Source organism: Prosopis cineraria, unplaced genomic scaffold, assembly GCF_029017545.1.
Source record: "Prosopis cineraria cultivar Desert tree isolate PC_DT_omini unplaced genomic scaffold, ASM2901754v1 PC720, whole genome shotgun sequence".
NCBI classification, from domain to species: Eukaryota; Viridiplantae; Streptophyta; class Magnoliopsida; order Fabales; family Fabaceae; genus Prosopis; species Prosopis cineraria.
The window spans coordinates 21,885-43,311 of NW_026556045.1; the positions used below are offsets into that span (position 1 = coordinate 21,885).

Consider the following 21,427-nt stretch of genomic DNA (forward strand, 5'->3'; position numbering starts at 1 on the left):
CCATTAATTATGAAATTTTTTGTCGATAAATTATTTTCAATGAATTAGTGACATAACATTTTATCACTAAATTAACGACAGAATTAGTGACAGAAATTTATTCCGCCACTAATCCGCTATTTTTTTGTAGTGTAAGAGCTGTCATAAGTCTTGCCAGTTGCATTAAACCCACCAAGTGTGAACATTGTTGCATAAATGAAGCAAATTCCTCAGTTTTCATACCATCAACCATCTTCTTGAGTATCTTCAATGTATTGTACAGCTTTGGCAATTAAATTTTGGATACAATAAACAAAACTAGTGCTTGTGTTGATGATCCAGTCCATTCAACAGTTTCTATCTCGGGTTATTTTTATTCAACCTCAATCCCAATCAAATCATATATTTTCCCACCACTAATTTGAATTCTTCAATGTCCAACGAAGTTTATCAGATCATTTATTTAATGAACACTACTTAAATATCACCTCTAACCCAAATTATAAAATATTTTTGAAAGAGATTTGGCATTCCACAATATAAAATACTTTAATAAAAATAATATTTTATTAATGATGCTTTGTCAATACTACTATTTTCATATATTTTTTCTCTTTAATATTCATAAATGAAGTATTAAATTAAGGATATTTTTTAAAGTTTATAATTTTTCTTGAAAAAGTAAGGTTATAAAATACATTTAATAAATTTTATTAATATGTATGATTTTATTTAAAAATATTTTATAATTTAATATGAGAGAATAAAATATAGTTGGATTATTTATTTAATTCTTCGAGCACGGCACAAACTATGATGGATGATTTTGTCACTGGCGTCAGATTTTGGAATTAAAAATATATGAGACAATTGATTTTTCATAAGAATTGAAGAAAAATTGTTAAAAAGTGATTTTATTGGGGAAAATTATTGTAAAATCTGCCTGAATTATATAAATAGTAATTTAATCCATCAAGACCATTTTACCATTATTGATAAATTATAATTTTTTTAATTTTTACGATCTTTGAATAAAAGTTGTTATTTCTTAAAAAAAATTGTTATTGAAGCTTATTATTTTGAAAACATGTTTTTCAAATAAAAAAATTACACTTAATAAATTATGATTTCTTGTTTAACTTTTATAATTCATAGAACAAAAATCATTATTCTTCGAGTAAAAATTGTGATTGAGACTTATTTTTCAATAACAAAAATTACACTTGATAAGTTGTGATTTTTTATTCAAGTCTTACATTTTACAGAATAAAAATTGTTATTTTTTAAACAAAAGTTGAGATTAAGACTTGTTATTTTTAATAAAGGTAAAATAATATTTTTATTTTAAAATTTATTACCATAGAAATTCCTAAAAACTTTAATAAAATTATGACATTTTGAGGGATCGGATTATCATTTATATAATTTAAAAAACTATTGTCATTTTCCCATTTTATTACTCCCTTTGGTCCTTATTGTAGGTACTTTCTATAAGAACTTTTTTGTTCCTTAATATAAAGAACCTGATGGGTTACTAATTATATTTTTTTAATATTACCCCTGTTTAAACGTATTAATCATGAGAAATAATGTAATATAAATTCAAAAATTTTCATTTATAAAGTTAAGATTGGATATTTATTATATTTTTAAATAAAATTAATAATTTAACCACCCCTTCATAGTTTTGTTGAGGTAGTTAAATATATCTTATAGCAGTTTTGTTTTTGAAAAGGATGAGACCCATGGAGTGGTTCAAGAAACCCCCATTCCTCCTGTGTGACGTGTTTATCAAGGTTCTTATGTCAATGATGGTGTGGCAGGTTTCTTGTTTCCCTTTCGGGTTAAGTTTTGTGGTGATTGTGATATTTTTTGCTTTTAGGATTAGGGTTACGTGTGTTTTGGGCTTAAGCCAGTGTAGGATTGGACATGTACCTCACACCTGCAAGGAGATGGAATTCCCATGACTATAACTTACCATTGACAATTTGAATATGGGGAAGTACTTTTCTGGTTGATTCATACGATTTGTGATGGTTGTGTTGTCTTTTGCTTTCAAGATTAGAGTTTTATGAGTTTTGAGCTTTGGCCTTCCTCAACTTTTCGTTTCGTGGATTTATGTTGATCTAACATAATCTTGTTTCTAGCCAAGGAAAAAAAAAAAAATCTATCACCAGCGTCAGATCTTGGGATGATCAGTGGCACATCCTATTGTTCTCAACTTCTCATAACGTATGAATCAACTAGAAAAATAATCCCTCCTATTTAAATTGTCAATGTAAGCTACTCTAATGGGAATGTCACCTCCCTGTAGGTGTGAAGTAGAGGTCCAAACCCTCCATTGGAATATAAGTGTGAGTTACAAATAATAATTGATTACTTTAATGAAAATGCTACAGCCAAGAATATGAATTGAGTTATATTGATTGGCCAAAATAACTGATCATAAGAGTCAAGACTAGAAAAAAAATTAATTCAAATAAAAATAAATTTTTTTTGACTCGGACAAGATAACCTGTGAACTATATGAGTCAATCTTAATAGGTTTGGATTGGCCTGTTTAATTCATATTATTTTTAAAAAATAAAAAAAAGAAAAATATAATAGATTCAAGACTTTTGATAAAGTGATAGGCATGACTTGGCTAGTTTAATTCATATATTTTATATAAACATTATGAGTTAATATTTTAATATATTTAGAATAAATCATGGCATGAAGGAATATCATATTGGAACTCATTGTCATTTCATTTACATATATTATTTTAAAATTTTATAAAAATAAATTAAAAAAGAGTTGATAGATTAATCCATTTAATCTTTCAACTCTTAAAGGTTGGGTTAGGTTGATATTTTTTCCAATCCATATAAAAATGAGTTGAATCAAATCCAATCCAACTTATATTTTTTCTAATCCATATAACCTATCATTTTTTTTAAAAAAAACTCAATTATAAGAATTTGTGTCAATATTTCTTTTATAATGTAGAGCTAGGCGTTGACTACTCCCATTCAAAAGTGGGCCGATCTACCCGATGGACCTGTTTAAGCTATTAATTGAGCCTTCCTAGGGATTTTTTTTGGGCCGTTTGGCCTTGGACAGACAAGCTGTGGACTGACCCACGTAATAAAGTTAACTTTAATAAAATTCAGCATGGTTGTGCGCTAGGTGCCCCGTCCTTTTGGTATATCTAATGAAAGTTGGAGTGCATTACAATCAATAAAAAAACTTAATCGGGTATAACGAAAAGGGTTAGTCACTCACAACATAATAAATCAGGATTTGAATCCCCATTAAGTGTTCATATTTAATTCCCAACAATGTCTCAAACATAATTGCCTCCAATAAAAAATATATATGAGAAACAAACCAAAAAAAATATGCTTGCCGAGAAACCCATGAAATGAAGTGAATATTCATCACCATTCATCAATCAGTCCATGACTTTTCCAAATAAAATATCAGGTTGGTTTGGCTGATTCTTGCTCAAATTCAAGGTGGACGCCAAACTGAACATTTGAACACCCCTAGTTGCCAGCAATTGCATTTGAAGTGTTTGATATTAACTAGAATTAGCTTATGTACATACAAAAAGTCATAAATAAGTTGAATCACTTCATTCCTAACCTGTGAGTATGACTTCGTATATTTCTAATATTTTATGTTGACAATTTTTAGTTTTCCTTGATAATTTTGAATGCTAGTTTTATTTAGATTTACCTTTCACAGTATAATTCTCATGTCGTCAGCCAAAACAAGTTCATAATAGGACCAACGTTACTCATAAAACGACTACATCTTCAAGTTTTTGCTGGAAATGAGGTTTAAGATTGACAGACAGACCAAGGAAAGGAGCGGGAATTCAGTGAGGTTTGGAACTCGAAGTCCCACATCGTGGAGTGGAAAGTGCAGAGAAGCATGAAGCTAATATAAAAGCACAACGGAATAACAATACAAGGCATACCTTTCTCGGCCTTTTGGCTAAGATCAAGTGTAGTATCTGTTCTTATCAGTTTAATATCTGATACGTGGGCTATAAGTCCACATGATATTAAATTAATTTTTTCAGGGGGAGTGCCCACAACAATAGCTTGCTATTAGGGCCCTCAAGTGTCGCCCGTGCTTTGCACTACTGCGTGGGCCTGGCGCACCCCACCATTCCAAGTTTAAGGTTTTTGGTTTTTACCTTGGGTGATAAAATCAAGATGAAGTTTTTGTGTCATTTTTTGCCAGAATAGCTGAAGTATTGATAGAATGCATGTTATATGTTTTAATATTGAGAATATGTAATAAGTAGAATTTGAATTCTTTCTATACCCTCCCACCATATACAATCCCAGATTAACAGTACAAAATTGCTAATTATGATATTAAAATAAGTATATTACATCATTAAATGAAATGAATAATTAAATAGATAATGTCACTAAAATGAAATGAATTACTAAATATTGGATGTGAAGAGATGCATCGGAAAAATAGTATGAAGAGATCCAGATCTCCAATACATGTCATGAAGCATGTATACCATTTAAAATACGGAACGGATTCGGGTACATTATGTTGTTGACTTATTTCAACGTAAGTGTTGGTGAAAGCTGGCTAGTTACCCGAGTCCGTGCCAAGTTTATGATTGAGAAACTCTTATGCATTTGTCCAAAAATCAAGGTAGCGGGACAGCTTTTGGATAAGTAGAAGGATAAAATAAAATGACCGTGGCTACTAAATATTTATAATTTATATTCATATGAGTAATTAAAAATCATAATAATTAAAGTACGTATCCATCCGAACCTTAAAAAGAAAGAAAAAAGGCACAATTGAAATTTTAACATTTAAAAAAAAATAGTGGCAAAAAAAAATGTAATCCTAATGTTTTTAAAAATCGGACAACGTCACCTGAATAACGGTGTCAATTTTGTCTAAGCAGGCCCGCACGCTGATATCACGTGTGCAGGAAAATTTTGATACATGCCACGTGTGCCATCGTTCTCCGTCTTCCTTATTCTCCCCCACCCCCCCCCCCAAAAAAATCCTGGCCGCATGCGTCTGTCATCCCCTCTGAATCAGGTCCTGGCCGTAGAGCCCCTCCTCGTCGCCGATACTGGTGCGAGCTCCAAGAGAAGCGAAGGAAAGAAAACGATCAGGTCATTGAAGGAAACGACGACGTTGAACACCAACTCAGGGAGAGAAGCGAAGCTCCGATATCTCGCGCTCAGGTGCAGTTTTCGCCTAAGCTTCTTCTTCCCCATTCACTTGCCGAGATCCGATTCACCGAGACCGTGAGATTACCTCTGTAAACCCTCCGTTTCCCTTTTTGCTGCCATGGTCATCGTCCCTTTTCACTTGCAGAGATCCGATGGGCCGAACTCTTTGGAACTCCAGCATCTTGTTGGATTTAAAATCAGACACTTTCATTCTTGCCCTTGGCCATAACAATGTGTTCTGCAGTAGCGATCTAGAAATTTGTAACCCTGTCATCTTCTCTATATTTTCAAGCGACTGAGCTTGCAGCAGTGATTTTGAGTTCTAAATTAGTTTATGAATATGTGAGCTTGTTCTTTGCTCTTTGAATTTTGAATATGCTCCTTAAGCTAGTGATTGATTGTTCTCTGTCTTTCTTTAAATTTTGAGTTTGTTCTGCAAACTGGTGACGGATTAAATTTCATTAAAAATCTCGACTAGAATCTATTGTGATTCATCAATTAGCATTCGAAAAGATGGGCGCTTTAAGTTTGATTAATTGATTGCGTTTCTCCATGTCAGTTTAGATCATGTACAGTTTTTTAAATGAGATTTCTAGATTTCTTGACATTGCGTCCTCAAGGTTGCGTTTTTTCCCTCTCCCTTGCAGAATAAGATTGAATCTGAGTTTTGGTTCCTCTTGAAAATTCGGGTTGCTGCTCATCAATTCCATGGAGGGATCACTGCCCTGCCATGGCAGGAGAAGTCGAAGAGCGAGGAGGAGGGGAATGGGCGAATGGCTCGGCGGATCTGATTTTTCCTTTTTCTTTCTATTTTTAATTTTAAAACTATGCCAGGTGGTAATGACACGTAAGCACAATAAGGTCAACTAGAACACGGTCAAATGTTTGGTTCTGTTAGTCCGCAACAAAATTGTACTACTTCTTGAGAACGGCATTATTATGTCATTTAAAAAGTTAGGATATCGATTTTGTCTTTTTTAAAAAATGTTTGGTGCAAATTTATATTTTAACCCAAATTAAAAATTATGAATATAAATAAAAATTATTGCCAAAACTTAACTTCTTTTTAGCCAAACCAATACTTCTCTTTCTAATCTCTTGTGAATTTTTATCACCTCTAAGGTTTTACCTACATTGACTTTAATCATAAGTATCAGATTGTTATTTTCCTAAACAAAAGCTAGATACATTGGCAAATAAAACAAACGTTAGATATGATGAATTGAGATTTGAGATCGAGCAATTTCAGGCCGTGTATGATAATTGTGTTGAAGCTAGTAGTTCTCCCTCGTATATTTTTTTTTTTTCATTAACAATATTCGAACCTTCAAATCTAAACACCAGAAAATGTTTAAAAAAGATAATGCCTAAATATAAAACCACACTACCAATCAGCTAATCACCAGCTCGCAATCAATAATTAAAAAGAAGAAGAAGAAGCAAAGTTCAAGTTACAAATTACAATACACCCAGGCAGGTATATATTTTCTTCTGGCTAGCTCACCACCAAAATTACAAATTATAAACAGTTAAATCAAAAAACACACTTGAGGAAAAAAAAAAGAAAAAGACAACAAGTAATTTACCCAAACCAAAGGAGGCCTTTTACTTTATTTTCTAAATAAAACCCTAGAGCTAACAAAAGTAGGCGGAAGATGAAAACAAACATACCAGGATACCAAGTTTTCTGTAGGGTCAAATATTGTTCCAGATCCTACACAAGTAGAAACCCGAAAATCGAAGCTACTATGAAGAAAATGTGAGTTGCGCCGTCAAATCTGACGGCACCATTGTCGTCTGCCGTCTGATCAGCAGCGTCATCTGGCGAATCTGCCGGTGCGTCCGAATCTGCCGGTGCTGGTGCTGCCTTCTTCTTCTTACTCTTCGGTGATGCCGGTGCGTCGGCCGCAGCAGGCTCGGGTGCCGGTGCTGGAGATGGGGTGGGAGCCTCCGCCTTGAACAGCTCCGGGGGCAGCAAAACCTTGTTGATTGTGTATATTGCCAGAGGCTGCTCGTCGATTAGAGTACCGGTGATTTTCGCCGTCGTAACCTTGGTCTTCAGCGTTACCTCTTCGCCGTCGTTCTGCACCGTGAAGTCGTACTTGTTAGCTCCGTCGGTAGCCAACGTGTTTTGGAGTCCATTGTTGGACTTCAACATCGAAAGTGACTGGTACACCGGTACGCCGTGGTACAAGAGTAACGCTGTCTTTCCTGACGCTGTCAAGTTTTTGAACTTCGGCAAGAACGATTTGAACACATCATCCATCGGACAGAAAACCGTTAATCCGCCGTCCAAATTGTCCACATAGGTCTGTTCAGCATCGGAGGCCAAAAGCGTGTCGGCGAAAACTTTACATCCATGCTTGGACATAATAGCCGTGATATTTTGTTGACTGGGTGCTGGTGTAGGCGCTTCCGCTGCTCCAGACGGAAGAACATTGCTAATCTGAATTATAGAGATATTGTACGGAATCTCCTCCACAGATTTGACAAAATGCGCTGACAGAGTGCCGCCGTTGTTCTCCGCGCCGAACCCGACCTTGCCGCCTTTGAGATCCGTAATGTTTACGAATCCAGAGGATCCAGGAGCAGTCCCCGTGGCTTGAAACATCGTGGCGGCCAATGCAGTGCCGTTGGTGATCTGGTGGAGCTTCTTGGCCCCAAAGTAATCAAGAAGAACATGCAGGGAGAGAATATTCTTAATTGTGTAAATTGAGAGGTGTTTAGCAAGCAGCTCGTTCATCGCGGCATTATCAACGGCGCAGACGGTGATGGTGGTCTTGCCGTTGATCTCCGGAGCCAAGTGTGTGAGGGTTAAGTAATGGTTAAACGTAGAAAAACTCCGGATGCTTGGCCAGAATGCGCGTGATGTTGTGCGCGTAAACGGCGGTTACAGAAACGATCAGCACCACGACGAGGACCAGAGTCCCTGCGTAATTCACCGGCCGGAGCAGCATTCTGGAAGAGCACGGCAGAGTGAGAAACCAGTGAACTGCAAGAAAGGGGAAGAAGAAAGCACGCTCACAGTAGTACAGTGGAGAAGAGAGAGAAAGCTAGAAGGACAGGGCGTTTAGTAGTGAGGGACCACGGAAAAGGGCTTAGATTTAGAGATTATTACCGATTACCCACTCTTGTTGTCTAGTGAAGCATTAAAATGAGCTGGTCATATATATATAAAAAAATGTGTGGCGTAAGAAACACTATTTAATTGCGACATAAAAAATAAATATAAAAAGAATAGAAAAATCTAAGGCACAGTGTTCCAGAAGGATCGAAGAAGATTTGGGATTAGAGTAACGATGGCGGTTGGAAGCTGATCACATGACTTGCTCGTTGCAGCATAGCATCTCTTGATCCTTGAACAACCTGCGTGACCAGTAAAGAATAAAGAAACATTTTCGGAAAGGATACTTTACTTTTATATATACGTATTTATAAATTATTTTTAACATATTTTATTTTTAAAATTTATTAAATTTATTTAACAATTTAATATTTTTAATTTATCTTTATTAAATATACATATTTTAATGATATAGTTTCACCCTCTAACATTTAATGGAGCATAAATAAAAAATTTATAAAAAATTTAATAAAATCACTCATAAATAAGATAAAAAAAAATTTTGCTCTACAGATGAAACTAGAGAGGGCATTGAGCTGCTTTTAATTTTATTTTTTGATTTTAATTAATTTAAGCCAATATTAAAAAGGGTTAAAGTTTATAGCGTGCACGATTGACGATGGCACAAGCATAGAATTGGAATCGGATTACCCCGCGCTGGAAAGTGAAAAGGGCATTTTAAGGTGGGGCTCTGTAATGGGGGATGATCGGGTGCGGGTGGTTGTAAAAAGTTTTATCCTAGCTATCAGTTATGGGCCAGTTAAAGAAAATTGGCTTTGGTAGGAGGACCTGGAAAATTAAAAATGGAGTGCATGTGGATGTAATTAAGCTCAAACTTGAGTTAAACGTTACTCCAGAGCATGAGGAATATGAATTTTCCTTATAAGTGGCTATTAGCAATATTAACAAAAATTGACTGATCATTGTCTATTCATCTAACCAATCAAAGTATTCATTCATAATTTAATGACTGGACTGTATTATAATTGAATCATTCAAATTGATTATAAATAAATTAATATATTTTTTATGATGAATGGCTTATAGTTTCAAAATACATATATGCATATTTTTGCATGATTTTTTTTTTCTTTTCCATGCTTATTTTGTATAGATAAATATAAATTTTGACTTGAGATATGAATTGAAATTTTTTAGAATAAAAATTTCAAGTGGCCCGTTCAACCAATCTAATGATTGATTTTATTGGATTAAGGTTGGTTCAAATAGTTTTAAAGTAGTTCTTTGATCTCTCAAATCTTCTCGTGTCCACACTAAACACTGGACTAATTCTTTATTGAATCAATTAGTTTAGTCCAATTCTTAGATCATTGCTACTAATATACAAGTAAGAGAATGTAATTAAAAATTGTATGTCTTCATTACTCATAAATAATACTAGTTAAAATAATAGAAAAATCCTATTGAAATATGTAAATATTTTTTATAAATGTAATAATTCTTCTTGAGTCTCTTGAAAACTTTTATAACATCAATATCTTTTGTGAAATGACTATAATGCTCTCAATTTAAAATAAACAGAGAAATGGGCAAAACAGATCTTATTATTCATCATCCAATATTAGTCATCGCTTAAAAAAGTAATCATTACTTAAATTAAAATAGTCACTAATATTTATAACACCTTGATTTTAGTAATTAAAATTTTTACAAAGAGAAAGTTGTAATTAATTATCCTATTTTAGTCATTACCAGAAAAAAAAAATCATTATTTAAACTAAAGTACTTACTGATATTCACAACACATGAACTTCAGTGATTAAAAATTTGTAAATTCAAACTTTTCATTTACTATCCATTTTTAGTCATTTTTTAAAAAAGTAATCATTATTTAAATTAAAATAATCACTGGTTCTTTTAAAAAAATTAAAGACATTATAATTATTTCATAAATGATAGTAATATCAGAAAAATCTCAAGTGATTTGAAAAGAATTATTACATTTTGTGAGATTTCATCATCATTTACATATTTCAAAAAAAAATTCTAACATTTTTCATAATACTATTGTTTTCTGTATTTAATTTTTAGAAGCTATTAGCAGTTTTAAGATCATTGAATACGAATAATATAGGCACATATAATAAAAAATATGATAAAGTGACATAAAAGTCTCAAAACAATCCATTTATAATAGTTAGGTTAAAAATATTAATTTAAACAATTACAAATTTAATAGTTTTAATTGTAAACAAGATAATCAAACTCTAAATATAACTTGTAATTTGTAATTGGCATTGACACCAATTAATATTTACAATTTATTTTTTTAAAAATTATTGGAATCTAGTTATCATAATTTTTTTATTTTGAAACTTATTATCATTTTTCAAAACAATACACCCCATTCGTTCATTTTTATAAGTCACATTTTATAAGATTTTGTTGATCATTCTTATAAGTTATTTTTTCTTAATTTTTTTAATATTTGATATGTAATTTTAAAACTACCTTCCAAGAAAATTTTTTAAAAAGTATAATATTTTAATTAAAACAATTCACATGTGAAATTACTTTTTGTAAAGTAAGTATAAAATTAAAGATATTATTTTAACTACCTTATCTTAATTTTAATGAATTAATTAAAAATAATTTATAAAAAGAATGAAAAGGAGCACTCCTCCAACATATATTTTAAAAAATTTATTTAATCTCATTTATAAATCACGATGTAATTTTTTAAATAATATTTAAAAAATATTTTTAAAAATATCTTTTATAAAAAATAATATGATATTATTTTTATTTTTTATATTTTTTTATATTAATATTAACGAGGTTAATAAAATAATTTATAAAAAGAATTAAAACATTATAAAAGAATCTTTGAATGGAATTGGAATAATGAGACAACGCGGCAAAGAAGGCGAGACAATGTAATGTGGCTACAGACCAGGAAGGTTGAACGGTCAACGCCGGTGACACGTGGATGATGGAAACGGGGCATTAACAACGGTCCGTTAAAATCTTCCACCGACAGGCGACAACTCTGGCACAGTGTTCAACTACCGTTCACTCGTCCATAAAATGTGATACGTAACATGCTCCTGTAATGGTTTTTTTTTTTTTTTGGCCTTAGCTTCTGTAAATTTTTTATTAGCGTCCAATTCATCTTCAACCATATAATTTATTTATAAGAATTCAACGATACAATACTCCGTTGCAGTCAAAATATGTTCACCGAGCCATTAAACATACTGTTTTTATCACATTACACCAATTTAGTTTAATTCTTAATTCATGCCAACCTTACTTGGATTTAAATTTGGTGATTGGCTTAAATATACTTAATCAATTAATATATCAATTATACATATTATATTTATTCAATACCTGAAAATTAAAAATACATTTTTTGTTCAAAAATTTAAAACAAACATTACAATCAAGGCACTTCTAACCTATGATACACATATATAATATGTGAATTGATAAGATATGTATTTAATATGTGTATGCACACATATGTGTGTGAAAAGTTTTTGCTACAGATAATTCTCTACTTAAAGTTTACATGTTAAAAGATTATATTCATATGTTTTATGGTTAAGAAAATTTAATTGTCAACTTTAAAAGCAAATTACATCAATATATTAGAAATAACAAAAGATTAATGTGGCAATATTTAGCAAAATTAGATTTCTTAAAAATATTGAAGCATCAACTTTGAAATATTGACTTGTAATTTAAAAGTATTAAATGTGTATCAACAATTAATCTTTTAATTTTAAAAATTTTCAATATTTTATGAATATGTGTCAAAAAGTATTAGTTACTGATACTAATATGTAAAACAATTTGAAATTTCAGTACTTTATAATTTCTAACATATGCTACCGCCCTAAAAAATGATTAAAATTTGATTATTTTTTTTTAGTATTATGTAAAAAAAGTTATTACAAATGCTCGATTCAATCAAAATTTTATTATCATATCTTACAAAAGACTTATTAAATGAATAGATCTAAACCTCTCATCAAATTTAAATTCCCTTGGCTCGACCAGTGGCAAGCCAAGATCCTTGAGTGAGTGAGGGAGTGCAAAATCTTAAAGCTCAAGAATTAGAGGGTAAAATATTAAAACTTAAAAGTAAATATGTTAAAATTTTAAGGGCATGGATAGGAGTTAGAACGAACGTTACAAAACTTTGCATCAATTATTCTGTTAGCTTTACTTAATTATTAATTTATTTAACCAACTTCTCTATTCTTAAACTAAGATTCATAAATAAAAATTACAAAGATGGAAAGAATAAATTTTGCCGACAACCACCGGCAAATATTTATGCAAATTAAAATGCCTCTTCATGTTACATCTGGTCACAAATCGTATGACCCACGAAATAAAATAAATATAAAATTAAAAGAAGTGACGAATTAAAAAACAACGGCAGTACTTATTTTTATCACCGATCATGTGATGTTAGTTGGAAAATGTATAGCCGTGGCTTTTGTTTCAATTGAGGGAGAAATTTTAAAAGGAAAAAAGAAAAGAAAGAAGACAATTGGTTGATGATGGAGACAAGAAAGGGTCAATAATAAAATAGGGAGGGTTGGTTGTCGAAAATAGAATTCGCAGCAATTACCGGAAAGAGTAGAAATATAGAATAGACGTTGGCCTATAAATTCTTGTGCACGTGCCAATGACAAAGCAATATAATTTTCAAATTATAATTTTAACCGAAAAGATCAAAATGACCATTCGTGTACAAATCATAATATCTTTCCCCGGGGCAATAAGATCTCGAGCCCCCTTTTTTTTTTGGCCGGTGAAATAACATCTCAAATTTGAGTTAAATAATTGTGTGAAAAAATTATTTTGGAAAGAGCTTAACACTTATTCGATCTAACCCAACTAAATTTTATTAGCTTATCATGACAAGACTTCTAAAACTTTATTGGGTGTGTTTGGATTTTAATTGGAAAAAATTGATTAAGAAAAAAATTGATTATTAGAATGTGATGGTGTTTGGATAAATTTTCAAAAATTGATTATGATATTGATTTTTCAAAATGGAACAAATTTTAGCTTATTCCAAATGGAATTTTGAAAACCAAATGGAGTTTGAAAAAATTGGGGTGTTTGGATAAAAATTTTTAAAACCATGATTTTGAACCCAAAATTGATTCTAAATGGGTATCCAAACAGGCCCATTGATACATTCTTCAACACTACCCTTAACAAATGTTGATTTTACTTACTTTAAAACTCGAGTGAGACTTTTAGATATTTGTTGCTAGAAATAATGAAGACATTTATAACAATATCGTCCTTTTTTATCCAAAAAAAAATAAAGAAATAATGAAGACACCGTTTGTAGATTATTTATGCGATTTTCCATCCATTTCTATTTATTTATTTTATTATTTAAAGGGAAAAAAACTTTCTTGATTGCAACTAAACTTTTAAGATAAGCTTCTTGTGAAGTACTGTGCAACCACACATGGGTTTTTGGTGAATCTTGAATCCTCCTTGAATTATTCCCTAGCCTCTTGTGATCTCATCGTGCAATTTCATTTAGAGTTAGACAAAGCGGGTGACACAAATCTATTTACTTAGTGGATGTTTCATACAGCATAATAATAATCATTTAATTTAATTGAACGGTTGTTATATATTTTATCACATGATATTCAAAAACACCAAATCTCACAATTTTAAAAGTCATGGCACACTTGAAAAATGTTCCGATCATAATGGTTATTTTAATTTTTTTAAAAAATATATTTTAATAATTTTTAAGCGTTGATAAAACTCAAAGACTATAACTAAGTCATTATTAAGTAAGTTGATTTAATCTACTCATCAGACATGCAATTTTACTTGTTGTAGGATGAGGAAAAACCTCCCTTATTTTCATATTCAAATTCATCCTTTTAAATTGCCCCATACAATGGCAGAACCAAGATAGGAAGTTTAGGGAGGCCAAATTTAAATTAAAGTTACTATTTATAATGATAATTTAGTTTAAAATGTAGAATAAAAATTTTATTAAAATTTTTATAATATGAAAAAAATCACAAGATAAGAATTATAAAAGAAAAAATAACATTAAAATCATTTTGAATTATCTAAATGACATTTTAATCCCTTAAAATGCCATAATTTATTTGAAGTCTTTAAAATTATTCTGTCATAAAGAAATTAATTTAAAAGATTAAATTGTCCTTGATTCAAATAAAAATCTCAAGTCTCATATCAACTACTTACGAACTTGCGAATTGCTATTGAATACTCGCGATTTTATAAAAAAAGTTGTGAATATTAAAATAAAATTTATAAATGGCAATTGATATTTGCAAAACTTGATAAAACTTGAAGAATATCAAGATTTCAAATACGAACTTGTGAATTGCCATTAAATTTTTGTGATTTAAAAAAAATTATAAATTTTAAAATAAAACTTGTGAATCAAGGGCGTGAAATATCTGTTATAAATCTTGAAATTTTTATTTCAATCAAGAATAATTTAATTTTTACATTAATTTTTAATAACAGAAAAATCTTCAGGGACTTCAAAAAAATTATAGCATTTTAATATATCAAAATTTCATTTATACAATCTAAAAGGATTTTATTGTTAATTTTTCCATTATAAAAAGTAAAAAGTACATGAATTAAAGTTCTTCTAGGCAATTTAAATAATTTTTAAAAAACATCCATGTTTAAAGAGAAGTACTTGGAAGGTTTGCGTTTTCTAACTATTGATTTTATGAGAGATTCATACAAATTTTTAAAATAAAAAAAATGTATATATAACTAAAATAAAATAGAGGAGATATTAGTGCATTTTACTCATAATACTTTTCATTTATTATTATAAGACATTTTTAATGAGTTAATTATTTATCTTTAAAATTACACTCCCCCCATCCTTATATAAAGATATTTTTAACTAAATCTCACATATGAATAAATATTTGTTATTTAGTTGAACTCACACAAAAACACAATGATTTTTTTGTTTTACCCCAAATAATATTATAATTAATATCATGATAGTAGTAGAAAAAATATACAATTAATGAGTTATTTTATTTTTTTAAAAAATAATAAAATTATCTAATTACTTAAAAATATCATTGCCACCCTTTATATTTAAAGATAAAATAAATTTTTAAAAAATACCTATACATAGAGACGAAGGAAATACACTCTTTACATATTTACCTTTATTTAATGAAATTTTTTTATTAGATAACTTTATTAATTCTACCCTTAATTAAGAGTACTTTTAGAAAAACTGCATTACTTGCACATTGAAAAAACCCATATTGCCTCATATAAATTTTAACATCTCTCCTTAAATAAAATATTTTTAAAATATTTTATATTTTTTAACAGAGAGTAAACATTAAGTTCTGCTCTTTTTGATGATAAGAAAGTATTTTTCATCATGCATCAAATAAAAAAATATTTTTATGAATCAATATATACGGTGTTACAGTTTATATCTTCTAACATAGAAGTACAAAATTATAATTATATACGTATGTACAATTTATTTGTAAGAAGTGGAGATAGAGAGGAGAATTTGTTTTCCAAACAAAAGGAGGGGGGCCACTCAACCCACTCACACCACATGCAGACGAAGCTGGTGTAGGGGTTTTTTGGTTTTTGTTTTTGGGGTTGGGATTTGGAAAGGAGGGGGGGGGGGAGTTTCGGGTTTCGCCCCTGGCCCCGTTAGAAGGAAAACTGAAGCCATCTGTGAACGATGCCGTGAACCTGAGTAATTGTAATCTCCGTACCATGCCAGGCATGCAACTGCATCCAATGATTAGGGTTTGTATTATCAACATCATCTCGGAGAGCTTTCCACTACTCACAAAAGAGACATCTGGAACCAAATTTTGGAATAAGATAGATTCTAAGGAGGTCACTGACGAAGAAAAGGCATTTTACGGCTAGCCTGACAATAGCCATGCTAGAAGTAATTAGTTCAATAACAGAGATGGAATGGACAAAAAATGAAACTGATAACTAGCATGTGATATCCTTTTATGCCTTAGATTCCATGATAAAGCATTAAAGCTAATCCAAGTCAAACTGATAACTCAAGGTCGTCATTTTTCTGCAGCATGCTGGTAAAAAGACTGCCCTTTGCATCTATGCATGAGCCAAGATTTTTACGGAACAGAAGTTACATTGGTTCTGACAGCTTCAGATGCAAAATTTAACGTTTGTTGAACACCTTGAGCCCAAGTTACCTGTGTTTAAAAAACTCTCAAGAAATAGATGTAATTGCGCGCTCATTCTTGTCATGCATGCTTCAAGACATTTTCTTGCCAGCAATTTCAACTCAGGACTCACTTCATTATGACCAATCTCCGCGTCCAAAATTTCCCTTAAGCCATACAAAACGAGATAGAAGAGAGGAGAAAACAGTTAAGGCTTCAAGTGTGGCTTGGCCTAAATATTTTTAGTTTACCACAAAGAATAGTCACCCAGGCAATCTAGACCCAGGCATTGGGTATCCATATATTTTATCAATGCTTTATTTGATAATCCTAAACTTCGTTGCTAGACAACTTCTCAACTAAACAGTTTTCGCAGCTTAGCTGAACTGCTCCAACTTCATGGCTTCTCTTGTAATCGTTAACAATCATTTTGCATTGCTCAATCATTCGAACCGTCAGTGCATCTATTCCTGTCCTTCCAGCACTAATTCTATCTTCAGCAACCATGGATACAGAGGGCTGTTAACTGTTTGGCGTCACAGAGGAGAAGAAAGCTTGTCTAATTTATCTAATTGAATGGGAAAGACTTAAGCTTGGATGATAAGCCAGAACAACAATGATGAATTGATTATCTTGATTTCTCTTTTGCTTATGTTGATATGCTCTGGCCACACAATTACTTGTAACCTCAACACGGGAAGCTCAGATGAATCCCAGACGAAAAGGCAAGATGATGTTGGAAAGATCCGGTGGAAAATATAGATGACACTAGTTTGAGACTTGAAGGAAAGATGAGGAGATAGGATGACCAACAAAAAAGCAAAGAGGAAGGAACCTGGGAATCAAGAAATCCCGGGAGCATGAGTGGGATTAAGTTACCTAAAAAAGAGTGGGCAAATAATGAATGCCAGGGGAACTTGGAATTCTCAGGAAACCTCGTTGAGAAACATATATATCAAACATAGTAAATTTAATTTCTTGACTAGAGTTTTCATAAAAATACAAGAAAAGAAAAGAAAATATTTGAACCAAAACAACAGCTGAAGGCATAACTGTGGTATATATCATCCGTGATACAAACAGACATGTTACCAAACCAAGGGAGGTGTTAAAAGTTAACGTGGTTAATGGCCATCAGAAATTCATTTTAAGCTTTTCACGGCCACTTAATATAATTTTCTCTCTTACCCAATAAGATTTCAAATAAACCTACACAACACAGCATTTCATTGCTGCAGTAACAGATAATACCACTGACAGTCCATATTATAACGAACTTAGAGGCAGTATAACTCATCTAAAAGAAAACAACAACAGAGAGCAACAGCATTGACTACTGTCATCTTCAAGGTTGTTGTTTATGTATTTTATATAGATAAACAAAGAACATAACTTCTTCCTTGTTTTGTTTTGTTTTAAATTAAAGACTGCTGTTGATATATGCAAGAAATGATTTTTTCGAGGGGGCAACAATGAATTGTGAAATGTTTTAAAATACAATGGCACAGGTAAAGCAGCTTTCTAATTCTATACATCTCAGCTTCTCCCTATCACGGTCATGGCACTAGTATCTATTTACTCTACTTGCTAACACAGCATGACAATCAAGAAACAAGGTTAGCAAATTTGTCAGTTCAGCTTGACATACAGCTCCCCAACTTAAACTATCCCTTTTAAAATAAAACAAACGAATGAATGAACAACACTTTGGTTTCTTGCTAACGGCAGATATTTAGCCCAATGAATGCAGTAAAGTAAATACCTTGTTCCGAAGGCAATGAGATATCATGTTTTGCAATCAAGTTAGTTTCCTATATTTCAATGCCCAGAGTTATGAAAGATGGCCCAAAGCCAACCACCCTGTCCATTCAGTCGAAACAGATATACAAAAGATTAAATTCAATGAAAATAAAGAAGCAACCTTTCTCAGTCTTCCATTGTGTCAAATGAACACCAATTCAAATATGTAGTCAGATTAACAATTTTCCGGTTTTGAAAGTATTCCAAGAATACAATGATTAAATAAGAAATTAAAGCTGTCTTACATAACTTGAGTTGCTTGCAAATGAGAAAGCTGTGTTTTCTAACAGCTAGGCTCTAGTTGAAAATGGAAAATAGCTATACAAGTAAAGGAAATGGGCATTCAAAGAACTTGCCTCTCAGCAGCTTCAGCAACAATGGGCAATCTAGGGGCTTGACCCAGCAAGCAAGAAGAAGAACCATAAATCAAGCACACCAACAGGAACAAAAACACAGTGCTATCCAAACTCATCATCAAATCCAAGCCCAGGCCACCTCTTGGATTGAAGCTTCTCTCCAAGAGGTCAGGGAATATCAACAGCACATCAAGGACGATGGCTTGCATCGTATTGAACCTCACAAATCTGCTAAAAATTAGGGTTTCTCACAACAACAAAGTAAGAGTCAGGAATACCAGAAACCATTGAAAGGGAAGCTCTTGAACACTCTTATTGCGGGAACCAGAGGCTGTACGATAGCTTGAACAGGATAAAACCGAGTGATGACGTACTTGCCATATTGAATACCGTCAAATAAAGGATAGAAATAACAAAGGGCTGAAATCAAACGGTCGGGAACGTCAACTGAGTCATCGCCGCCATTGGATTTGGCGATTATGAGTCTTCTGAACTTACAGGGATTCCTGAATTTGTCCGGAAGATTGTTTAGAGTGAGAAGAGAGGGATGTACACGGGAAAACAGGAAGGCGGATTGTGGTTTGGGAGAGAGGTTGATGGATGCCATGGGGAAAGGAAGCTAGACCTGGCCATCGAAGAAAGTATGGAGGGGGCAGGAGAAAATTGGAAAATTGGGACAAAGATAAAGTGATTTTCTCTATTTTTATCATTTTGGCAGTAAGTCAATGAAGAAGATTTTTCATGATGCTTTTTCCGTCTTAAAGTGAGCCACGACCATCACTCTTCAGACCTCAGATTCAGATGTTCCAGGCTCAAGTACTCCTTATTGTTACATACAAGGGAAAAAAAATATATCATACAGTTAAAAAAAATTACTTAATTATAATAATTATATTTAAAAATAAAAACTTAGACTAAAATGTCTTAAATTAATCACATAGGTATACTAATTATTTTTTATTAATGTAAATTATGAGGAGTGACTTAAAAAGATTGTATAAAATATTTATTGAAATGTTGATTTATTTATAAAAAATACAAATTAAAAGTAAATGGTTTCTCTAATAATGAAAAATAAAAAAAAACATAATAAAATACCCACACTCATGAAATTCAACCCGTCATTGAATATGTAAGGAATTAGCTGAAGGATTGGTGTTTGAAATTATAATCAAATAATCATTAACAAAATATTTTATTAAATTGATTAAAAAATCATTGGCTCTATGGTTGGCCATTCAAATCGACCCATTTAATCAGTTTTTTCATCTTCTTTCTTACCAGACTAGTTAAAACTAGTTAAACTGTTTGCAATACTATGCTTTAACAAATTATACAAGTTAATTGGCTTATAGTCCTTTTAATTTATACTGTGCTTGGTTTTGCACTCCAAAGTTTATTAATCAATCAAATAATTGGTTCAATGGTTCGTCATTGAACTCGACCCATTTAACTGGTATTTTTTCTTCTTCTTATCATACTAGTTAAACTGTTTTTCAATATTATACTTTAACAAGTACACAATCTAGGTTTAATTTATAGTCGTTTTTAATTTTTATTTTGCTTAGTTTATAATCCTTTTTAATATTTTCCATGTTGGGGTTATTTGTAGCTCTCTCAGCAGAGAAATCTGCATCCTTTTTACATAAGATGGTGATGTAAATGGTGAGAATATCTTAGCCCTGTCATTACTACATAGGGAGGCTCATGCGTGCATATCATGGGCTTGACTTGCACATTCTTTCTTCTACTTTCCCCGCCTCCGATCACGAGTCCCTGATCCCTCGATCATCTTTCTTCTAGCTTTTAGTTTTGTCTGGCAAAATTTTTTGTTCAATGGTTACCATTCAACTTAACCCATTTAGCGGACCACTTAAAACCGTTTTCCAATACTGTGCTTTAAGAATAGACAGGCTAGAGTTGAGAAAAAATGACAGAGGTCTAAGAAATTAATTAATTGAAACTAAGTCTTTAAGTTTCAAACTCTAAAAATTTATAAATTTATTTTTTAATTTTGTTATGATAAATTTACAACTTGTATTTCAAATTTTAACAGGAAAATTTAATTTATTTATTATTCAATCATATTAAATTTTTTAAAATAAATTACAAATTTATCACAGTAAAATTTACAAAACTAAAAGAAGAATTTCTAAATTTTTAAAATTTAATTTTTGAAACCTAATTTTGAATTATTTTAGTTGGTTGGGCCTAATGTCTTTTTTAAAAAGTAGCAAAAATTATAAATTATATTTTTAAAAAAATTTGTATAAAATTATAATTTTACTAATAACTCAAAAATATAAATAATTGCATTTAACTTTATTTGGGTCAATGATTGAACTTATCCCCTTATTTTAAATAATTAAATTTTAAGTTATTTCCAAAATCTAAAAATAAAATTTCAATTTTCAACTATTGTTGAATAAATATCAATTTTTGTGACTTTTCATTATCAAAATATTTTAAATGTAATGTACTTAAATCTACTTTTCTTTTTAAATGAATAATGTTTTAATTAAACTATACATTTATTATGGCAATATAACTTTATTTATTCTGCTTTTTTTGGCCTGCATTTCTGAATTCACATATCTTTAAACCTTGAAAAAAATATAATAATTGATTTCTATAGTTTTTTCAATTTTTTTAGTCTTTATAAGTTTTATCAATATTTTCAGTCATTATAATTTTAAAAAGATAGGTGGCCTTTGTATTTTAAGTTCTTATTTTTTTAATGTTTTTTAATCCCTATAATTT

At 31.2% G+C, this 21,427-nt stretch overlaps 1 protein-coding gene, 1 non-coding gene and 1 pseudogene across 2 annotated transcripts; 1 reads left to right on the plus strand and 2 right to left on the minus strand.

The window, feature by feature from the left end:
• Positions 1–3,942: 3,942 nt before the first annotated feature.
• LOC129298132 (U2 spliceosomal RNA) lies at positions 3,943–4,138 on the plus strand. Its single transcript, XR_008590309.1, has one exon. It is a non-coding gene; the product is annotated as a U2 spliceosomal RNA (small nuclear RNA).
• Positions 4,139–6,585: 2,447 nt separating this feature from the next.
• LOC129298131 (fasciclin-like arabinogalactan protein 1) lies at positions 6,586–8,266 on the minus strand. Its single transcript, XM_054936538.1, is given in 2 exon segments — positions 6,586–8,031; positions 8,033–8,266. Coding segments are annotated over 2 exon segments (1,242 nt in total). The 5' UTR covers positions 8,147–8,266; the 3' UTR covers positions 6,586–6,903.
• A 10,154-nt stretch (positions 8,267–18,420) lies between these two features.
• On the minus strand, positions 18,421–19,289 carry LOC129298129 (protein TIC 20-v, chloroplastic-like; annotated as a pseudogene).
• Positions 19,290–21,427: the final 2,138 nt, after the last annotated feature.